The 22,574-nt window shown below is 39.5% G+C and overlaps 1 protein-coding gene across 3 annotated transcripts in view; it reads right to left on the reverse strand.

The window, feature by feature from the left end:
- Positions 1–22,574, reverse strand: part of PTPRN2 (protein tyrosine phosphatase receptor type N2) — a 2,126,515-nt gene that overhangs the window by 1,817,149 nt on the left and 286,792 nt on the right. For all 3 annotated transcript variants that reach the window (XM_069211159.1, XM_069211160.1, XM_069211161.1), the window contains exon 2: positions 1,265–1,315. In XM_069211159.1, the coding sequence (XP_069067260.1) occupies positions 1,265–1,315 (51 nt within the window). The remainder of the gene's footprint in view (positions 1–1,264; positions 1,316–22,574) is intronic.

The following is a 22,574-nucleotide window of genomic DNA, read 5'->3' on the forward strand; positions in this document are numbered from 1 at the left end:
TAAGAGCAAACACTCTATTTTTTATTAATAAATGCACCCTGTTTTCTTTTAAGGAAAATAGGCTGCATTTAAAAAAAAATGATTGCTTTATTGAAAAGCAATCACAAACATGTTGGTCTGCTGACCCCAGGAGGCCACCATCACTGTGTTGGCAGCGAATCATAATGGGTCACAGAAAGTGACCTACCTCATTAATATTCATGAGGTAGGTATATTTGCAACCCACTATGAATCACTAATAGGCCAGATATCACTTTTGTACAATGGTAATAGCAATTACCAAATAGTGATTCACAAAAAAATCACAATTTGGTAATTGCTATTACCTATCTTAGTACATCTAGCCCTAAATGTCTATTTTCTCTTGAAATATTTAGACCTTCATTCATGGCTGATATATGTTTTTTTGAGTGCATACAAACTTTCAGGTCTAATGATTTCTTTTAATGTAGATTTTCCATGGGTGACATTTTTAAATATGCAACCAAAGTGTTCTGCTTACAATGTCCACTTCGTCTACAATGTCTAAACAAAGGCTACTTTAACTTGAGGCCTGCGTAAAAAAATACATGTTGCGTATTAATAACTGAAATAAGATAGTTGGTTAATATATAAACATTTGTGTTTTGCTTTTTTTTTTAAACTTAACATCTGAGTACGTTTTGATTTACCTTGTGCACTTATGTAAAACTCTGCTGAAAGATCTTCACCGCACCGTGTAGATTTTCAGACATCTGTGGTCTCAGATCTCACAGTCGAGCGATCTTTTACTCTTATAGATACATGCTATCCTTCCATGACCTAAAGCATACCAGAGTCTTGCCCTACCAACATCAAATATGAAATAGACCATACGACATCCTGCTCCAGTTCAATGCATATACCATAATAACGTGTCATTCGTTGCCATTCAAAATGTAAGCAAATTAAGAGGCAGTAGTAGAGTTATGTACGCTTAACCCCATATAAAAGCTCAGATGACTTTATAGGCGTCATATTTATCCATGCCGTACATTACAAGACATAAACAGTTGCCATTAGGGTTGAAAAATAAAAAATCAGAAACAGGTAGATGGTCACGTATATTCTTTGATTGCTTTACTTTTAAGATACATTCATTGAGATCCTTCATTTTGCTTTCACCAAATATTCTGTGACAGTTACAGTTTGCTTTCACATCTGAGACATGCCAGAATGTACAAAAATGTACAAGGAGGGATAAAATAGAAGTGGACGAAACAAAAAACAAATAATTGGGACTTACCATTTAGGCAGATTTCAAAAGGTTTGCACAGGTCATCCTCAAATAGGCAACCTAAAAAACAATGAAACACAGTCAATCAGTTGTTGATGTAAGTTCCATCTGATGAATTTTACAATAATGCAGGTGGTGGCTTAGATTTCCACTGCCATAATTTCCAAAGAAGAGCCACAATCATATACTTTGGTTATTTTTACATGAGTCCATGTTTTATTTTGCAGAAGTGTTGATGCGATCATCTTTGATGACAAGACTGAGATCGAAATGCTATCCTCTAAAAACAGGCATCAACCTTATGAAAACAAATTTTAGCGGCCTCCATAAATTCAAAATATCGTTTAACTTGTTTTAGAGAAGGAGAAACAGCAACTAGGTGGCAAAAACTGATGGTAATTGCTCTAAGCGTACCCATTCCACTGTTTTGTATCTCCGCAGTGCCATTTCAGATAGGGTCACCCAGCTTTGCCCTTGTCACCCGAAAGTGCCAGGGAGCCCGAGCAGCAAAACTGAGCCCCAATAATATAGCCATTTATAAATGAAAGGCAGTAATTATAATAAAGTTGGACACGCCAGAGTAGGACACACCAGAGCAGGCACCTCAGATTGGAGACATATTCATTGCTAAAATGTACATGCTGAAAGTAAACACTGAAACGTATTTAGTGAGAGGGCAATTTAAATGGTAAACAAGTAGATTTTCTATAGTTACCATTAATTGGTGGATGTGTTCAAGTCATGAGAATAGTATACTCAGCAACGTTTTAAGGCATGGGCAAAGTGTGTCCTGGATAAGGGCTCCAACATTTCAGGCCTCCCTCCCCCTAATAGGGCCAGCTCCGTTCTTGCCCTGATGACCTTAATTCGAAACAGATTATATTAAATACGGGTTGCCCTTAATTATTTTAATGTAGGTGATGTATTACAGTTCAATACAGACATTTGGCAGAGAAATGTTAGTTTGTCAACACCATGCAACACTAATAAAACAGTTTCTTTTAGGTCAGAACAAGACTTCACATATGAGAAATGGCGGGGGAGGGGGTCACACATGCTATTAGCAATAACATAATTGAGCTGCTGATGATTTATAATATTGAAAACACGTCACTAACCTTCAATATCAGATGTAAATACGCTTAGAATTTGGACTCGTGAGATGCAATGTCAGCGACCTGGCCAAAGAGGCCATGAAAGAGCTAAAACTAGATCATAAAATCAAAACTGCTATAAACAGGGTCCCACAATTTTTTTTAGCCCAGGGCCCCCGAAATCCTTAAGATGTCCCTGAGTATACTAATCAATAACACATGAGGACCATCTCACATCTAATGATAAACGTCTTTCAGATTAACTAGGTGGACCAGAGATTTATTTGATCTAGAACAATAATCATATTACATTTGATAGGAATAGTTGAGACATTCCATGGTTAGCCCTTGATTGATTGGTGCCATAGTCAAACATAAAAGTTTGGGCCACATCATCTTGAATGGAATGATTCACATGAAGTCTGGCCGAAGACGGATCAGAGCTAACTTGAGAGTGAGATAGAACAATTTTTATTTAGTTCCAACACTGGGTTCCATCTACCCAGTGGCCAAGAGAGCCAGATATGACAAAGGACCCACTAGGCAGGACAATATGGGAGGTCAAGGTATCATTAAAATAGATCAAATCTGGTGGCTAGAAGAGGCCAGTAAGAGGTAGAGGCCTGTGCTTCCCTTTGTTCTTCATGAGAGTGGCAAGATGGGGCTGCCTGCTAAACTCACAGATTAGTGACCAGTGTCTGTGGCGCTGAAGTGCTGTGGTGAAATGTCACTGTTTGGCATGGTCAAGCAGCCCAGAGTGATGTTGGAACGGGGTAAAGCAGTGGTTCAAAGCAGACAGGTGGGTGGAACATTGTTGGGGACAAATCATTATGTAGAATAAAAGTAATTCTGATTCCAGAAAGAGCTGCTAGGGCCTAGGTTTGGGGTGGCCATTACACCCTGAAATCTGACTGTATTTGGAAAACACACAGGTCTGTTAAGAAAGGGAACAATGAGCTCTAAATTGGTTGTTCAGTATTTCTTCAGAGAGTGTGCATGTCCCATGCCTGAGCTGATGCTGTCTAGGGAGGAAAAAATAGCCATAAATAGGAGAGAGAAGTTCTCTTTTATCCTAAGGCCATCAAAATGTAAGGAGAGCCAAAAACACCTAAGATGGCAGAGGCACTCGATGGCTTTTCGAAGCCAAAACTAAGTATGTAAAACAATGTACAAAGAATGTCTCATAGGACAATGGGAACTACAAGGCGTAGGAGTCACATATCATCCATACAAGTGGGTACTGTATGTTGAGTGCTTGGCCAAGAAAAACACAAATTCAGGATTTAAAAGGTAACAGTGGTTGAGGTTATATTATCAGAAGAAGCCTTTTTTGCAACCTTTGATAATGAAAGATTGAAGAAATAAAAAATGACGTTATAAACCTATGCCTTGCAGTTTGCATGCAGCTCTTTGGTGTGGTTCATAGATCACTTTGCTAAATTAGGACTGCAACAAATGAACTGCAAGTAACAATAGGATCGCTGTGACAATGTCAGTAACTCACTGAGCTAGTTGGACAAAATGCATTACAGAGATCCGCTTTTTGCACAGACGGAGCAGAGATATTAACCCTCTTTGCTATTTTATGAGCCGGAACTGTGACTAGAAAAAACACAGATCTCACAGGTAAGCACATTAATCACCAGAGTTATCTTGACATTATTATTGTTCCCTGAAAACTGATGGGCACATAAACAGCTCTGAAGCAGGACTCTTTTAACCCTATTAGAGATATCAAAATGCAGACACTGCCAAGCCTGGTGCGGCAGCACCTGTCACACCGTGCAGGCACTGCGCAAAACATCCAGGCACACCATGACATAGATCATGCGCCAAAGTCTAAATGCAGATAAATATATCCATTGATATCAACGCACACACTGGTCAATACCCCTGCAGACACCCAAGTACAAAATACAACAAACAAACAAGCACACATGCACCCACACCTACAGGTACACAGTCACCCATCCACACAGACCAAAATATATGTTTACATTGGTTGTTTAAATAGAGCTTTATGCCACATTGAGGCACAAGAGACGACAGGAAAACTAAAATGAGGTAAGGAGAAAGAATAATAATCGGTTGATGTGCTTCAACAGAGAGCATTAAGGAGTAGGCAACTTTAGGTCTCTGGTTGGGGAGGAGGAAGCAGGCAAGAATAGTGGGAAACAGAACAGAGAGGTAGTATGAGAGGGGAACATGTGGAAAGCAATAGAAGGGAACAGTGTGAAAAATCAGGGCATGGTGCTGAATTGGGAACATAGGGAATTAATTGCTAGAGAGATGTCAAGGCATGACAAGTATAACCATAAAGCCATGTACCGAGGCCAAAAAACACAATAATGAAGACACCCAGGCCAACAAAGACAATAATAAAGACAGACAGATAGCAGTAGTAAAACAGATAAAGGTAGACAACAAACAGGCAGATACACATGGAGGAAAAGAGGGAGAAATAGAAGGAAGGATTGACATTTGTGCTAGCCAAATTATTGCAGGCTTGCTCTGTAGCTCTTTTGCTGACAAAATCAAAATTGTGGTAGTGCAAAAATTACTTCTACCGAGTGACAGAACACATCAATTTCTATGAAAATCTAAAAACAGTAAATCTGGGCCTGGGTCTCTTAAAACAGCATTTGGAAGTAATGATGTTTCTTTTTCCAATTATTGCTTTAAATTACTCAAATGTTTTACTATATTTCGATTTCAGTATTTTTTAAAAACTTTTTTTAATGACAAAAGTTTGCATGAAATAACTCATTTTGAAACAACAAGGGCCAACTAGGCAGAGAACTCTAGTCTTATTTGTAAAGAAGACATTACCAGTTGTCACTGATATGGTGAGAATCCTAATGAGAGAGCATAACTTGGAAGTGCTATTATGCATTCCAGAAGTGACATGAAAATGTAAATAACAGCATTTATAACGTGTGTTCTAATGTATTCATACTATCATGGTGCAAAAAAGTCATTTTTCTGAGGGGCACGTATAAGTAGAAAAGTAGAAAAGTTATATGCATGTTTCTGTCATGGCATTTATTGACTGGAAAATAATACATATATGCATTTATGTTCAATGTATTCGGATTACGGTATCATAGTTAAATGTTATATCATTACAGTTATTCATCATTTATTGTACTTTTGGAGAAATACACATATAACTATGTATTCAAATGTGCAATGAATTCTATGTTAAATTGACTAAAGTTCAGGCCTGAAATGTTTTTCTACGTTTAACCTTCAACGTGGAGTTTTGCTCACGTTGCATTTTCTTTATTTGCAGGTGCGTCTGCATCAGTCTACAGTTAATGAAAGGCCTGTTGTGAGGGTTGAGACAAAAGGGATTTGGGAGGGTATGTGGGCAATGATGAGAAGCGCTAAAAAGATGTGAAGAACTCCTCTCTGAGGGCCTGGACATGGGAGGCATTCACGGTTGTCCTCATGTTCGGTTTATGAGATGAAAGCCTAATGGGAATTGCAAATTCCAAACTGTGCACGGAACATGAAAAACTACTGGCGATGATGATGTGAACTCTCGAAAGTTCTGCAAGGTCTAAAGTGGGGTTTGGTTAGGTGAGACAGACCCTTTTTAATCTTTGACTAGAGCAGAACCCTGTAGACTCAAAGGGGTACAGATATCTCTACTTTACTTTGAATGAAATGGCTTTCGCTACGCACATCTCTTTTTTGCAAAACTTTAACTGAGGTTTCTGTTATACTGATACTTTGGATTATTTGTACTCCCTGCGTTTCCTGAGAAATATTTAGGTTTTCCCTTAGCTTATTTAGCATATTTAGATTTAATTAGCTTCCAAATGGTTAAGCGGAAAGAATGAAATTTGGATTCAGAACACCAAATATTGTTTATTATCTTTTGTATTGCTGCACCTGAAAATATTGGTATGCCTTATGCTGAGACGATTTAATCTGATTAGATGCTATAATTCACATTTGGTGATTCTGTATTTATATAGTATGTTTCTGAGACTCATATACATAAGTCTGGCTTTGAATTTGCAATAAAACTTTTGAACTAGATTTTCGCCCCTGAGATTCAATGTGTGACAAAATGGGTTACGCTGTTTATTGTTTGAAAAAATTGATGTGTTCTTCCTTACCTCTCGGAACTCCAAAAATATTAATCAGAACTAGAGAAACTAGAAATGGGCCAGATGCATTATCACTAACACAACAAATATCTGCCTCTAAGCGCTCTCTGTGTGAACTGCACTTTGTTTCTTGTTGCACCAGTGGCAAAAAATAAAAACAACAGGAAAATACACGTTCTCCCTCAAACAGTCTCAAAGCCAGCCAGCACTGATCAATTCACTTATTTTACATGAAATACTTTTCCACGAATAGCGCAATCAACATGGCATCATTGCATCAGGCTGTAATCCTCAACCAATTCAACCTTCACTATTCTCCGTCTTATCAGAGATGCAGACCGCAGTGTCCTCTGGCTCAGAGACAGATGTAATATATTGCTTATCCATCCTTGCTGCTTTCACCTCATAGGCAGTGAAGACAAGGCAATTAAGATCAGGTGAAATGCAAGGCATTACACCAAGTCTGGTAACTGAATATGCTGGGAAATCACCTGAATAAAACATTTACTCATACATTCATGTCAAAATGGGACCGATTATCAGGTGGAGGAGTGGAATGCTATCCCCGGGAAAGGAGATAGTGCCACGCGCAATTACATTTTTAACGTAGTAGAACAGCAATATCTCACAAAACCTAATGAGCTTCCACATACATTTTCCACCTGCCAAAACACAAGGAAAGTGAAATTGTGCATGAAACGGGGCAATACACAGAATTGGTCCTGTACGTTTTATATGAGTATGGGCACAGAAACGCATAATAACTGTAATAGCATAGGAAGTATGCCATGATTCCGGGTGCAAGGAAGGAAAAGGGGCACCGATCTTGAGGGATGCCTGGTAAAATATAGCAATAAACATGGTTTCGTGGGCATCCATGGCCTCTGGGACCCTGCGCTACTGCACTTGCTGCACATTGGTAGCTATGCACCTGAATGGCTACTGATGAAGTGGCAATAAAAGCCAGAATTGGTATCTCCTACCCCAGTTACTGCACCTCGAATTACCGCCTGACTTGTAAGGGGCTCAAATAAAAATGCAAAGTACTCTATCCAAACAGGCTGATGCAGGGAGAAAAGGCAACAGACAAAATAAACCACCCACAGGTTTACACATAGAAGCCTTAAAAAAATAGAATGATTTGTTTTTGCCCTGTCACTGAAAAATAAACTGCTTTTCTCTACAGGCATGTCTGGGCTGCTCTATGAGGCAAAGGACACAGAAAAATGTCCCAAAGACCTGAGCACAACGTTGATTGATGGAATTGCGGTTCCTATTTTGTTTCTGTACATCTTCAAGCCCCGAACGACTCTGTGAAGCAGCTGAAAAGATTTCCCTGGGAGCCTTACTGCGAATCACATCTACCAACTGCGATTTTGTTTGAGGAAAATGTATATTTCCAATTATGGAATTAGAGTACTAACCAGAGAGATCATAACTCACTAAATATTTGCATTAATAATTATATCTATTATCAATTAGAAAGCTCTTCCAAAAGAAGTTCTCTACGAATCAAATATGGTGAAGCTTAATTTGTGTCAGTAATTGCAAGTGGTGGTTACGACCATTCATTTCTGGAGACTTTGTCAGGCTTCTAAGAAAACAGTTGAGCCCTTTATATTTGTTTAAAATGAGTCACTGGTTGTACATATTAAAAGAAAGTGGTTGATGGTGAGAGGCAGACACAGACCGTGCAGTAAGTGCAGTTTAAGATCTATACTAAGAATGTACAATGTATATATGTATTTAACTTTATGGGGACTACTCAGTTTGAGATAGTGTAATAAATTGGATTATTATTTGGGGTAAACAACTGCCCACTTGAAGGAATAATCACAACTCTTATAGTCACTACATTAACCTAAATTCAACTGCCAGGTAGCTATGGCCCAGAGCAGACAGGCTTAACTTAGGGCAAACTATAGATTATTTGTGCAGCACCAAAACAGAACATAAATCAAAATTAGAAAAATGAAATAAAATGTATTAAACTAAATGACACCAATTTGACAATAATCCAATAATCCTATAGGGGAAGCTATAGATATGATTTTTTAAAGTTTTAAGTAGAAATGGCACCAAGAAAATAAAGCACCAATGATAGTCAATGGTCATGCTAGACGCAATTTCAGGCCAACCGCAATGGAGCCCAGGTTGGACACACCAAGTGGATTGGTCCAGATAATTGTCTGAAAGTCGAAAAGTTCAAAAACAGTCCCACTGGAATGGAGGAAAAGTTAATCAAAAGTTGCTGAAATTTCATGTGTTGCAAACAACCACATGAGTACACGTCTAAAGACCCCATGGTTTCAAAATGTAATGTGATGCAAACAACCACAGGTTCACTTCTAAAGGCCCCCGAAATCCATTGGAGACACTTAGAGGACCACAGGATCCAGGTCCATTTGTCACTGGTCAGATGGGCATTACCAAGAAAAGACGTCTTGCAGCTGGTTTTCTCCCTGTAGCCATTCAAAAGGTCAGCCAACTGATCCTCAGAGCCCACATCTTTGTCCTGGATACAAGGTGAGGGGAGGTCCAGTCCTTCAGGGCTTCTCTCGGGGCAACAACAGCAGATACAGTCCTTTTCTGATCTTCCACTGGTACAGAAAGTGTTCTGTATACATGTTCTGTATATTTACCTTGGAGTGTCACATTTATATCTGGCACCAGACAGTGGGTGAAAGTTACCCATGGGCACACTTGAATCAATGGGGTAAAATGTTTGCAGGGGCACCCCTGGTTGCCTTAATGCAAACAGGCCCAAAATATCTTGTGTCAGGGCATTTTCAAGAAGGTGAAAGGTTGTAGGTTTATAGGGGAGTACACTACGGTAATTGTTAGTGTCCTCCCACATATAACACTAAAATCCAATTTGAAGCAGTCATTGTATTCACAACAAACCCAGAGACAAATATCTGATAGGGCAAAAGTAGGGCCCTTCAGCAAGAAGGAGAATTGTCCTGACATCCTGTTCTCTCTTTTCAAGTGCTTCATAGTGTTACATGTGACTTAACAAACTGTCAGGCAGGATTTGACACTTGGTGTCAACAGAATGCCCACATTTTACACCCTGGATATTTTATTGAGCTTGAAGGAGTCATCTCTGCCCATTCAGTTCAGTCTATTTTGTGCTTGAGGAAGGAATATCATACCTCTTTCACACCTCTTATTTGGCAGAGCAACGGCTGGCAGTTGTTGGACAGTAAATAAGGAAAAGGGTAATTTTTTAAAAGTACTTATCCTTAATATTGATCAAAACTCTGACTTTATCCTTGAATTGATCTTTTAATAACTATTAAAATAGTTGTTGATTTTCCTAGCTGATCCCATTCTCTAGATACAGTATTAATATTTTAATCTGTACTCTGATTTTCTACTTTGAACAGCTAGGCTTGTCACAGTGAAAATAGATTTTATGATCCTGTGACTGTAGGGATCTGGTAATATTCATGTTCTAACTGTCCCACTTTCAAATACCATACACCCTGCCTTGTGTGCTACCAGGACTCTAAAGGAGTGACTTATTCATATTTCAAAAGGAGGTCTTTATCTGACAAAACTGAGTATTTTGAGAGGTTGCACAGCAGGTTTTACGCTACAGCAGTCAGGCTACGCAGGGTAGGCCTGTAGTCACGTTTGCTTTGTCACTTTAATGGATGGCACAATAGGTGCTACAGTCCACAAGTGGCTTTTAACTTCTAGGCCCTGAATGGTCTTTCTACAAAATATACAAGGAATTAAAAAAAAATTTATAAAGAACTTTATTGATTTTGAAGACAGGAGAAGGAAAATAACACACATAAAAAGATAAACAATAAGAGGCATTACATTGAAGTATTAGAGAGGAACATACTTCCAGGTTCAAACAAGCCCTGCGGGCAATAGTAACAATTTACAGTTAAAGTTCCACTTGCAGCTTTGTAAAACAATGTAGACAAAAATTGTATAAGAATTATATAAGTTTATATATTCATATACTTGTACTTCAAATCAAATCATAAACATTTATAAAGCGCGCTACTCACCCGTGCGGGTCTCAAGGTGCTCGGGGGAAGGGGGTTACTGCTGCTCGAAGAGCCAGGTCTTGAGTCGTCTCCGGAATGCGGAGTGGTCCTGGGTGGTCCTGAGGTTGGTGGGGAGGGAGTTCCATGTCTTGGCCGCCAGGTAGGAGAAGGACCTCCCCCCCGCCGTGGTGCGGCGGATGCGAGGGACGGCGGCGAGAGCGAGGTTGGCGGAGCGAAGATGACGGGTGGGTGTGTAGAAACTGAGGCGGCGGTTGAGGTATTCGGGTCCCTTGTTGTGGAGGGCTTTGTGTGCGTGGGTGAGGAGCCGGGAGGTGATCCTTTTGCTGACGGGAAGCCAGTGTAGGTGTCTCAGGTGGGCGGAGATGTGGCTGTTGCGGGGTATGTCGAGGATGAGGCGGGCGGAGGCGTTTTGAATTCGCTGCAGACGTTTCTGGAGTTTAGCGGTGGTTCCTGCGTATAAGGTGTTACCGTAGTCCAGGTGGCTCGTGACCAGGGCGTGGGTCACGGTCTTTCTGGTGTCGGCGGGGATCCAACGGAAGATCTTTCGGAGCATGCGGAGGGTGAGGAAGCAGGAGGATGATACGGCGTTGACTTGTTTGGTCATGGTGAGAAGTGGGTCCAGGATGAATCCGAGGTTGCGTGCATGGTCTGAGGGGGTTGGTGCGGTGCTAAGGGCCGTGGGCCACCAGGAGTCGTCCCAGGCGGTCGGAGTGTTTCCGAGGATGAGGACTTCCGTTTTGTCTGAGTTTAGTTTCAGACGGCTGAGTTTCATCCAATCTGCGACGTCTTTCATTCCATCTTGCAGATTGGTCTTGGCGCTGGTGGGTTCCTTGGTGAGGGAAAGTATCAGCTGAGTGTCGTCGGCGTAGGAGGTGATGATGATGCTGTGTTTGCGTACGATGTCGGCGAGGGGGCTCATGTAGACATTGAAGGGAGTCGGGCTGAGCGAGGAGCCTTGTGGGACGCCGCAGATGATCTCGGTGGGGTCTGAGCGGAAAGGTGGGAGGTATACTCTTTGGGAGCGGTTGGAGAGGAAGGAGGTGATCCAGTCCAGGGCCTGTCCTTGGATCCCGATGGAGCGGAGGCGGGTTATTAGGGTGCGGTGGCAGACGGTGTCGAAGGCAGCCGAGAGGTCGAGGAGGATGAGGGTGACTGTTTCTCCGTTGTCCATCAGGGTTCTGATGTCGTCTGTGGCTCTTCTCTCTTCTGCTCTTCTGCTCCTGACTCCTGGCTCCTCTTCTTCTTTACCTTTGTCTTGGCTCTTCTCTCTTCGGTTCTTCTGCTCCTGACTCCTTGCTCCTCTTCTTCTTTACCGTCTTATTGGCTCTTCTCTCTTCGGTTCTTCTGCTCCTGACTCCTCTTCTTCTTTACCCTCTTCTTGGCTCTTCTCTCTTCGTTTCTTCTGCTCCTGACTCTTCTCTCTGACCTGCCTCACTCCCCTCCACCTCTGTAACCCCCCCTCCCCTGTCTTCCTATCTTTCTTCCTTACTCCCGCCACCTTTAACCCCCCCTCCCCTATCTTTTCCCCCCTCCTCTCTACCTGACCCCCCCACCCTCCGCTTTCCCGCCACCACCTCCTGCTCGCCCCCGCCCCCCCTGCTCCCATTCGTCGCACCCCTCCCGCCCCCGCCCCCAGCTGACCCCTCCTCCACCCCTCCTCCCTCTTATGGCGGCCGCTGCGCGACAGAGTTTGTCTTGTACTAGGCTCCTAGTAAGCGGCACCCCCGGTGTACGGGACACCCTCAGATCTGGTAGATTGGACAGGGTGCTCACTGCTCAAGAATATCCTGCGGCCTCCCACTTCCCCTATATCTTATAATATTTCTTTGGGCAACCTCTGGCTTCGTATACAAGTTTTTCACATCGGGCACACCAGTCCATTCCTTGTCGCCATTTGGCCAGTGCTTGTGCCTCAGCTGCCTTCCAGCGTGTCATTATGTCTCTCTTAGCCACTAGGCATGCCAGACCCAATAAGGTTCGGTCTGCCCTCCAGAGCACCACATCTTCCAATGCCCCCAATAGGAGTGTTATCGGAGCCAGTTCGATCTCGCTACCCAGGATCTTCGAAACCTCTCCCACCACAGCCCTCCAATAAGATGCTATAGATGGAGAGGACCACTCCATGTGGAAGAAGTCTGCTGTCGGGCCAAAGCAGCAAGGACAATCGGCCTGAGGCCAGAGGCCCGTTTTGTGTAGCCTGAGTGGTGTGAGGTAGGCCGCATGGAGAAAATAGGATTGCAGCAGTCTGAAACGGGATGTCATTGTAAGGTTCCACGGGGCCATGAGTGCCTCCCTCCTTTGTTTTGTGCATAGGTGCCTATATGTGACTCTAGATGGATGTGCATGGGAACTTGCCCATCGCAATTCACTACCCGCAAGTGTGCGTTTTTTTGCATCTGCACTATCCAAATGACAAATGTGGGCACTTTTTTCTAGAGTGCCAGTGCCACCAAAGGTTACTTCGTTCAGTTTGTGTGAAGCAGAGCTGATTACAACTCCTGTCCTAGGGCTAAGCCCTAATATTGAACCCAAAACTGATCAACAAGTATAATTATAGAATTTAACTCTCAAGGTAGTGATGTTGGACAGCCCAGGGCATACTCAGACAAGGATCACTGACATAATATCAAAACCAACGGTACCGTGCAGCAATAATATTGAGTCAATAACAAATATATCGTTTTCCTATACTTCTAATCTTAAGTACAATTAAAAAAAATATATGTTGTTTCACACTAATATAGTCTGAGAATGATAGATCTAACAATAAAATAATAGATATACGAGTCCCACTACATTTTATGCAACAGTAGTGAAAGCGTGGGCTTTCAGATGGGTTAAATTTACTACTCCCACTCCAAGCAGATCAACAAAAGGGAAATCGTTGAACTTCGGAAGGGTACTATTTACTATTCCCACTCCATTCTGTGCAACAGTAAGTAAAACGTTGGACTTCAGAGAGGTAAAATTTACTATTCACACTCCAGTCTGTACAAAGGTAGGGAAAGCATTGGACTTCAGAGGAGTTAAATTTACTATTCCGACTCCAGTCTGTGCAACAGTAGGTAAATCATTGAACTTCAGAGGGATTACATTTGCTATTCCTACTCCAGTCTGTGCAACAGTAGGGAAAGCGTTGGACTTCGAAGGAGTTATATTTACTATTCTCACTCCAGTCTGTGCAACACTTGGAAAAGCGTTGGACTTCAAGGGGTTAAACATACTATTCCCACTCCAGTGTGTGCATCAGTAGGGAACGCACAGAACTTTGGAGGGGTTAAATTTACTCTTCCTACTCCCGTCTGTGAAACAATAGGAAAAGCTCTAGACTTCAGTCGGATTACATTTAATATTCCCACTCCAGTATGTGCAACAATAAGGAAAGAGTTGGACTTTGGAGGGATAATAGTTACTATTCCCACTCCAGTCTGTACAACAGTAAGGAAAGCACTGGACTTTTGAGGCGTTAAATTTACTATTCCCACTCCGGTCTATGCAGCAGTAAGGAAAGCATTGACCTTCGAAGCGGTTAAATGTACTATTCCCACTCCAGTCTGTGCAACAGTAGGGAAAGCATTAGACTTCAGAGGGGTAAGATTTACTATTTCCATTCCAGTCTGTAAACAAGTTACATGATTATTGATCACTTTAATAACTAATTATCAATTGAAAAAGTATTTATTTATTACTTAATTAACTTCCCACACTATACTCCTACAAACCTCTGAGCCCACACTTAATTTTTTTAAACCAAAATAAGAATATAATTTACATAATTAATAATTAATAGATTCATTAATAAGTATTTAACTATTACTTAATTAGCATGCCACACTATACACTTAGAAACCTATCAGCCCACAATGAAAATATAACCAAAATAAATCAGTATTACATAATATACATTATTCATTATCAATTAAATAATTAATAATAAATAAATGCTCAATTATTCAATAATTTTTTCTTAACTTCTCGTGCTTTTCCCTACAAATGTAACTGCCAACCCCTCCAATATAACTAAAATATAAATTTATTGTACAATTTAGATAATTATTCATTAAATAATTAATAATAAATTAATAACTAATTGTTAATTTTTACTTCCCACCCTATACCCCAAGCTCAATGACATGCATCTGAAATATGACTAAATATATATTTATTACACAATTAACATAATTAATAATTCATTCATTCATCAATAATAAAATATCAATGCATGTTTATTAGTACTTAATTAATTAACTTCCTATACCATGTCCCTAAAACCCAGCAGAATGCACCTAAAATACAATTGAAAATATAATCACACAATTTACATGATTAATAATCAGTTAAATGTTTATTAATACATTCATAAATAATGAAGTAATCATTGCCTAATTAACTTCCCACCCTATACCCCTACAAACTCAGCAACACACACCAACAATTTAACTAAAATAAATGATTATTAAATAATTTACATAATTAGTAATCAATTAAATAGTTATTGATACATTAAAATTTAATTGAATGGATGAGTCTCTAATTTACTTCCCACTGTATACCCCTACAAACCCATAAAAACACATAAAATGTAACTCAAATAAATGATTATAACATTATGTAAATAATGAATAATCAATTAAACAATTAATAACACATTTTTAAAAATGTTAATTAATTATTACCTAATGAACTTCCCACCTTATACCTCTACAAACATAGGAACCTGCACCTCAAATATAATGATTAAATCATTATTCCATAACACATATAGTTAACATCAATCACATGCTTACTTAAGAATTATTATTTATTTAATAATGAGTTATTACTTAATTAACTTGCCACCCTATCCCCAACAAATCCAACAACCCACTACAACACTATAAATTATTATGAACAAATAAAATAATAATTATAAACTACCATAAAAAAATTATTAACAATTATTCAAACAATAACAATACATAAACTTAAGATGTGAATCAAAACACGTTACAATAATTATAAACAATATTCTTTACAACTATATTATTGAAAACAATATTAACAACAATAGTATTGTTGTTAATGATATTACTTAGTGAAAAACATATTCTTGACAACGATATCTCTGCATCACAATATTTCTGTATCATAATATTTTTTTGATATTTCTGTACTGCAATACTAAAAACTCAAAAGTTTGTTCAAACACCCTCAAAGAGGTGGAGTGAGGTTAGAAACTCAGTCCAGCTAATACTTTTGTTTGAAAAAAGAAAAATACTGTATTACTATTCTCAGAATTAGAAATACTGAGCATAATCAACAAAGGTATATTCTGGTTCAGGTGTTGTGCAGTTGCCTGTGCTGGGACCTCTTCAGGGACCTGCAGAGAGTGGAGGTCTCTCCTGAAGTCACAGATGTGTCATCAAGTTGTCTCAACTAGGCTCCTTCGCAGCCCCTCACCTTCATAGCAACCTTTTCCTCATTCAAGGGAAAAAAGGGAAACTCAAATTCCCCTCCCAAGTAGTTGGTCAGCTCTGACCTTGAAGGAGCATCTGGGCAGCCTATTCTAGAGGACATGTCGTTTTTTCCCATATTACTGATTCCAAACTTGGAAAGGGGAGCTGGAGGTCACTCCCCAACCATGACACTCATAAGATTCTATTGGACTCCAATGATGTTTGATCCCAAAGCTTCTGGTCATGAAATCATGGCACACAGACTGAATCATTATGACTTGTCTTCATACTCAAGTTGTAAATACACACTGTATATTCCAGCAGTTCCATTCACTGGTTCTGGGTAGTTCTGTTTTTTTTGCTATTTCCATACAGACTAGTCTAGCTATGGTCTTTGTCCAGAGTGTGAGCAGGAAGGTGAGGTGGAGCTGGCATTATCCTACCAGGAAAAAACTCAGTATCCTGTAAGGAGTAAAGGGCACAACATTTTGTGAGCTTTCCCACTCAACTACCATTCAAAGTGTGGGGGTTAGACCTTCCAAAGTGCAAAGGGCATCCACCTTTCTAGTATAGTTAGAGGTCAGCCATTTGGGGTGTCCCTCAGCGGTTGTCACTTCTGCACATGCTTTTCAATATTTATATACTCTACCTGGCCTTCACATAAGATCTTCTAGTATGAATTTTGTCATTTATGGAGATGATGCCCAACTGATCCCTTACTTTAATCATCTTCATTCTGTGCTTCAGTAGAACTTGTGGTAATGCTTGTTGGCAATTGATATCTAGATGAACAAGAATCTGCTGAAGTGCAATATTAAGATTAAATTAAGTATTTTTCAAGGACAGTCTGTAGCCCTATGCACTAAGGCATAGCATGAAGGGTTCGCCACCTGTCCTGATTGCCAAAGTGCTGCCCATCGGACAGCAGGTTAAGGCTGTTGTTTCATTATCCTTCTCCTACTTCATGCTCTTGAGAAAGATAAAACTTATTTTTGACAACAGAAGGAGACCTAGCTACAATGCTTTGTAGTCTAGATTTTACAAACATGGCCCATCCAGAATTTCCAGCTTTTTCAGTTTTCTGTGTTTCAGAAACCTCCTTCTAAGTGAGCAGATCTTTTGGGTGCTGGTTTCCTAACTCTGAAACTGGTTCCCTTTTTCTCTTCTGCGCCTACCGCTGCAAGGAAGTTTTCATAAACCTTTGAAAATGTACTTGCTCTGCCAAGGGCTTCCTCCTTTGGCTACTTATGGTTTACCCTGCTGTCCTAGTGCCAAAACAACATTGGGCCTATGCTGTACTTGCACTTATCTTTACCCATTCTCTCTAAAGACAATTTATTTGCTCCCAAAGGCCATCAAGAGATGCTGAATATACATACACTTTGCCAGATAGATCTACTGACAGCCTCATCAATACCATAGAGTAATTGGAAGAAAGGTGAATAAAAGATAATAAGCCCATCAGGAACATTTCACCCTGGTGCTTGAGTGCAGAGCTTCACTATATCGGTTTGTAGGACAACTATTCAAATACTCCCTGGAACACACAGACACAGAAACCTAAACACTGCCTAACATTCTCGAAAGGAACATTATAAAATGTGAAAATCCTGACATATTCACTCCAGCCCAAAAGTGAAGCAATTGCATTGTATACATTCTTATCCTCCACATACTAGCACAGACAAAACGATAGCCACAAAACCAGTACAATCTAATTAAGATGAATACGATCAAACGTTCTCAAAATCAGTGAGTGCAATGAAACTAGGGGATAAGAACACACCAGCACAGGTTTAGGTTGAGGTTGGTGAGCATTTATTCCACACAAAGGTTCCCTGTAGTTTAGGTCAAACTACAACCAGGAAAAAAACTCCAATAGCAAAAAGGAGCCGGATGAAATTAAATTTATCTTGACATAAAAACAAACCGCCCTAACTAGCCAATACTGTTGATCACTGCGCTAGGACGGGAGAGTTAAAAGGGAAATGGCACCATATGGACCAGGTTAAAAGCATATTTGAACTACAGAAGGATAATGGAACACATATTACACTTCCAGCCCAAAGGGAAAGACATAGTTACACACCTTGACAACAGCAAGAATATTACCCCATCAACAAAGACAACAACACCTAATGACCCTATGGTGATAGCCCACAGTCATAAGATAGCAGTAAAGGAAACAGGAACACAAGAGAAACAAGATTCTAAGCACTGGACCGACACAACATTAGAAAGAAACAATAGGTAGGTTATTGTGGCAAATGCCCTCAAAATCAGGCAACACAATATATGATAAAATGTTTATTTAAATGTTATGACTAAGGCTCAGGACACCAAAATCATCAAAAGGTTACCCTTTAGATTGGGCCAACTCCTAACTGTTGCTTTTTTGAGAATTACACCTTGACACTGTATATTAATTTATTTTTGTAAACTGGACAAATTGAAGTGTAATAAACAATCACATATAACCTTAGCTGGCCAAAGATAAAGCCAATTGTAAAGTTATGCATTGCTCCAGGCACAGATGTGAAAAGCACAGATATTGTTTTACAAATGCCCCCCTATTCGGAGCTTTCGTTCAATAAAAGATTTGAGGAGCATGTTAACATTATTTTTATAAGGGGTATTATTTTCTCAGCTACACCTTCAACTACAGGGTTTGCATCTCCACTAGAACAACGCAGTTTATAAAGACTGGACAACAAATCCTGATATGATCCTGATTCAGTAGTCTATAACGCATAGTTAAAGCTGACGCAGCCGGTTTTAAAAGTAAATATAGCCTCAAGTGCAATGGGATGAGCACTGCCCTTTAAAGATGTTCATGAAAGTTGAGATAATTCTGAAAACATAGATCTTTAGGTTCCTGTAAATATTCCTTCATGCTTTTTCATAGAGAGCCCATACAAAGTCCTTCAGTGAAGGTACAAATGGGAAGGGGAAAGCTCGACTCAACAATAAGGCAATAAACCATGCTTGATTGACCAGAATGTCTACCTATACATTTCAGGGGCAACTGAGTAGCAGAGATAAGATGTTTTCCAGTGAAGTTGTATGTAATTTTTTCTAAAGCTCAATCTTGCACATTGACAAAGTGATCTCATATTTAAGAAAGCTTACAAATAAATGATTGTCTTGTTTGATTATATTAAGGTATCCACTATTCATATTATAAATGAGTAAACCCTTTTATACTTTTGTATGCAAAGACTTTAGGGCAACCCACCTGAGTCTGCAACAGTTCCATCTAGTGTTCTGGGTTGCTTGGGTCTAATATTGTTCCTAGCCCTGTGTTGATGCTCTTTATGGTAGATTGATCTTTTATGGTAAACCACCCTTTCTGAATTCCACAGAGTTATAAGCCTCGCCTATAGGAGTGGCAAATTTGATATAAGCAGGAGTATAAAATAGGAATCATACCCATGCTCAAACTCCAACAATATACTATTTGACTCGTTAGTGCTATTAAACACTAAAATCAGTCAAGAAACATGGAAAATCTAGGATGACGTACTGGGTCCCTAAAAAGCAAAACATCCTAAATGTATGCCAGCTGGTTGTCCAACTATTACAACTATGCATACTTATCAAATGAATATGGTTACGTTAGAGCATTCCTATGCATAGAAATATTGTACCTAAGCAGAGATGCTTATTGTTAAGATCAGTTAAGAACACTCACAGATGATATGCAGACTACCATTGATTAACTGATGAGATGCTACAACTAAAATCAAAGAGACGCTAATCAAAAGACATTTTGCTGACTTTTTGGCTTTCCATATATCTCAATTTAATATTGCAACCAAATCTACAACTACTATTTGATACCTTGGAACGCTCACAAAGCTCACAGGTTTTATGACCCACTCAACACATTTACAGCGTTGGTGAAAGCTGTGCTACTATATATAAATTTTGATAGAAATGTGAGTGGGGGTCTGCAGGGCTGAATTGCTTTCCATACCCACATTTCTTTCAGGGTCCATCAGGAATACGCTTGCAGAAGTTTAGGTAATTAAAGGGATTTCAATTTTGTATCTCAGTTTATTTTTTTTTCTCACAACCACTTACGAGGAGAAATACTTTACATGTCTTAGAAAGGCCAATCTTTCCTTGACAAAAGGTAAGCTTTGTGCGAAAGATGTGACATTCTTTACACAAGCAATGTGAAAACGGGATATCATTTACAAAACCCAAATTCCATGGAGACAGGCAATATTAAGAGATAATCCATTTTCTGCAGTCAATATAAAGCCATTATTTCAGGACAATTCTACAATAATTTAGTTATTTAATTTAATTGCGCTTTTTAGCCCGGGAAAGTTATCTTTGCTCCCAGAAAGAGGCAATGGGTCAAGATTAGTAGCAAAATCTGGTTTCTATCAAATGCATAATCAGATTTTTAAAATAAATTTGCATGAATAGACAACTCGGAGGAGAAAATAAAACTGATGATTACCGATAATTTATTATGTACTGGCTTCAATGTTTTATTGTACATGTTGCAGTAATGAAAAACATAAAAATAAAAAGCACTCAAATTAAAGCGTTTTGATTGTTTCAAAATCTTTTTTTTTTATATTGTCTCAAAAGAAATTTATGCATCAGTTTTCGAAATATATCTGAAGTTCTAAAGGCCAATACTTGACAAACTATGCAGTGGTATAGGAAAAGTCTCTTGGGTGCATTTCTTTTCAAATTTGAAATGTACATAATAAGAACATATTATTTTGCAACTTATGTCCAACAAGTACTCCCAGTGGTATCTTTCTGTTCATTAATGACAACATCGGAAATTCTAAACAGTTTCTTTTGCCACTAGAATATCCATTAATGACAACATTGGAAATTATAAACAGTTTATTATGCCACTAGAATATCCATCCGTGCATCCGTCTATCTATCTATCTATCTATCTATCTATCTATCTATCTATCTATCTATCTATCTATCTATCTATCTATCTATCTATCTATCTATCTATCTATCTATCTATCTATCTATCTATCTATCTGTCTGTCTGTCTATCTATCTATCTATCTATCTATCTATCTATCTATCTATCTATCTATTCAAGAACAACCAATTCTCTGCATATATGCTTTTAGAATTATATTTTTTGACATATATTTGTTTTTCTTAAAACAGATACCTAACCAAAACCAGAATACAAGTAGTAAATATGTGCAACACGGTAAAATCACGCTGAAAAGCCCTTGTACTTTTGGCCAGGCTCTGTGCCATATCTCATTGAGAAGACAACCCTATAACTGGATTCTAGGGATGCCTGTGCACCAAGCTTGGCGCTTGCTTAGCTGGTACAGCAAAAACTGTTGAATGAAGTTAGTTCAAATTTGGTATAAATATAATACATTACACATACATTTTGGCTTTATAATTGTAAGTAAATCTGCCCTGTAAGTTTGAGAACTCAGATTAATAAAAGACATTGCAACTGTTGTGTTCATCCCAAAGACACAGTTCCCTTTGCTTCCTGCACAGGCTACCGCCCGCTCACTCTCATCAATGAAGAGGTCAAGATCTTCCCCACAATCTTAACCACATGTCTCAAACACTCATCCATCCGGAACAATGCAGCTTTATGCCGGCCAGAAGAATGAGGCACTCCCTCTGACAGCTCCACGTCACCCTTGCCCATCATCATTTGCTTACGCCCCAATTAGCTCTGCTTCTCAATGATTTCGAGAAGGCGTTTGAGATGGTGGACTAGAGATTACTGGACCACATCCTGCAGAGGGCTGAAATTGGACTGCGATTTTGCGGCTCAGTTCGCACACTCTACTCTAATCCAACCTCTAATCAAAAGGAAGAATGGAGCACACTATCGTTGATTTACTTACAGTAATGATTAACACCCTGAGTCCTTTGATTCTATTTAAATTTCAATAGACAACCATGGTACAATTTGAATACATAATAAATTCTAAATTATAGGCTACACTATTTGAAATTCACATTTAATACAAACAGAAACACACCTATACAGTTTGTATTAAATGTGAATTTCAAATAGAATCAAAGGACTCAGGGTGTTAATCATTACTGTAAGTAAATCAACGATAGTGTGCTCCATTCTTCCTTTTGATTATAGCTTGATGGTGCAAGTTTCTTGCCCCGTAATACATGTTGGACAACGGACATGTTTAGGATGTACTGAGCACCTGTGTTTACACTCTATATCAAAGGAAAGTGCGGCCTTTCTGTGGGGTTTTCTGTTGTCAATGGTTTTGGTCTAATGAAATAGGTTCTAATCCAACCTCGCAGGTCCAGATGAACTGTGTGATTTCCGATGTCTTTCGCATACGATGTGGGACCCTGCAAAGTTGTCCCCTGCCTCCCCTCCTTTTTGCACTTGCGAATGAGCCCCTTACATGACTCCTTCACTGTGACGCAAAGGTGCAGGGATGGAGGTCAGACACGAAGACCGCACTGCTCTGTATGCAAATGATGTCCTCCTATTTCTTGCAGACCCTGAGACAAGTGTCCCAGGGTGTCTTCAGATCCTTCAGCTCTTGGGCAAGGTATCCGACCTATGTCTTAACCTGGGAAAATTCATGTTGGTGCCTCTGAGTCAGACATGGAACTGTTTAGACTGGAAGATTGACACACCT

This window comes from Pleurodeles waltl, chromosome 10, assembly GCF_031143425.1.
Source record: "Pleurodeles waltl isolate 20211129_DDA chromosome 10, aPleWal1.hap1.20221129, whole genome shotgun sequence".
Classification (NCBI taxonomy): Eukaryota; Metazoa; Chordata; class Amphibia; order Caudata; family Salamandridae; genus Pleurodeles; species Pleurodeles waltl.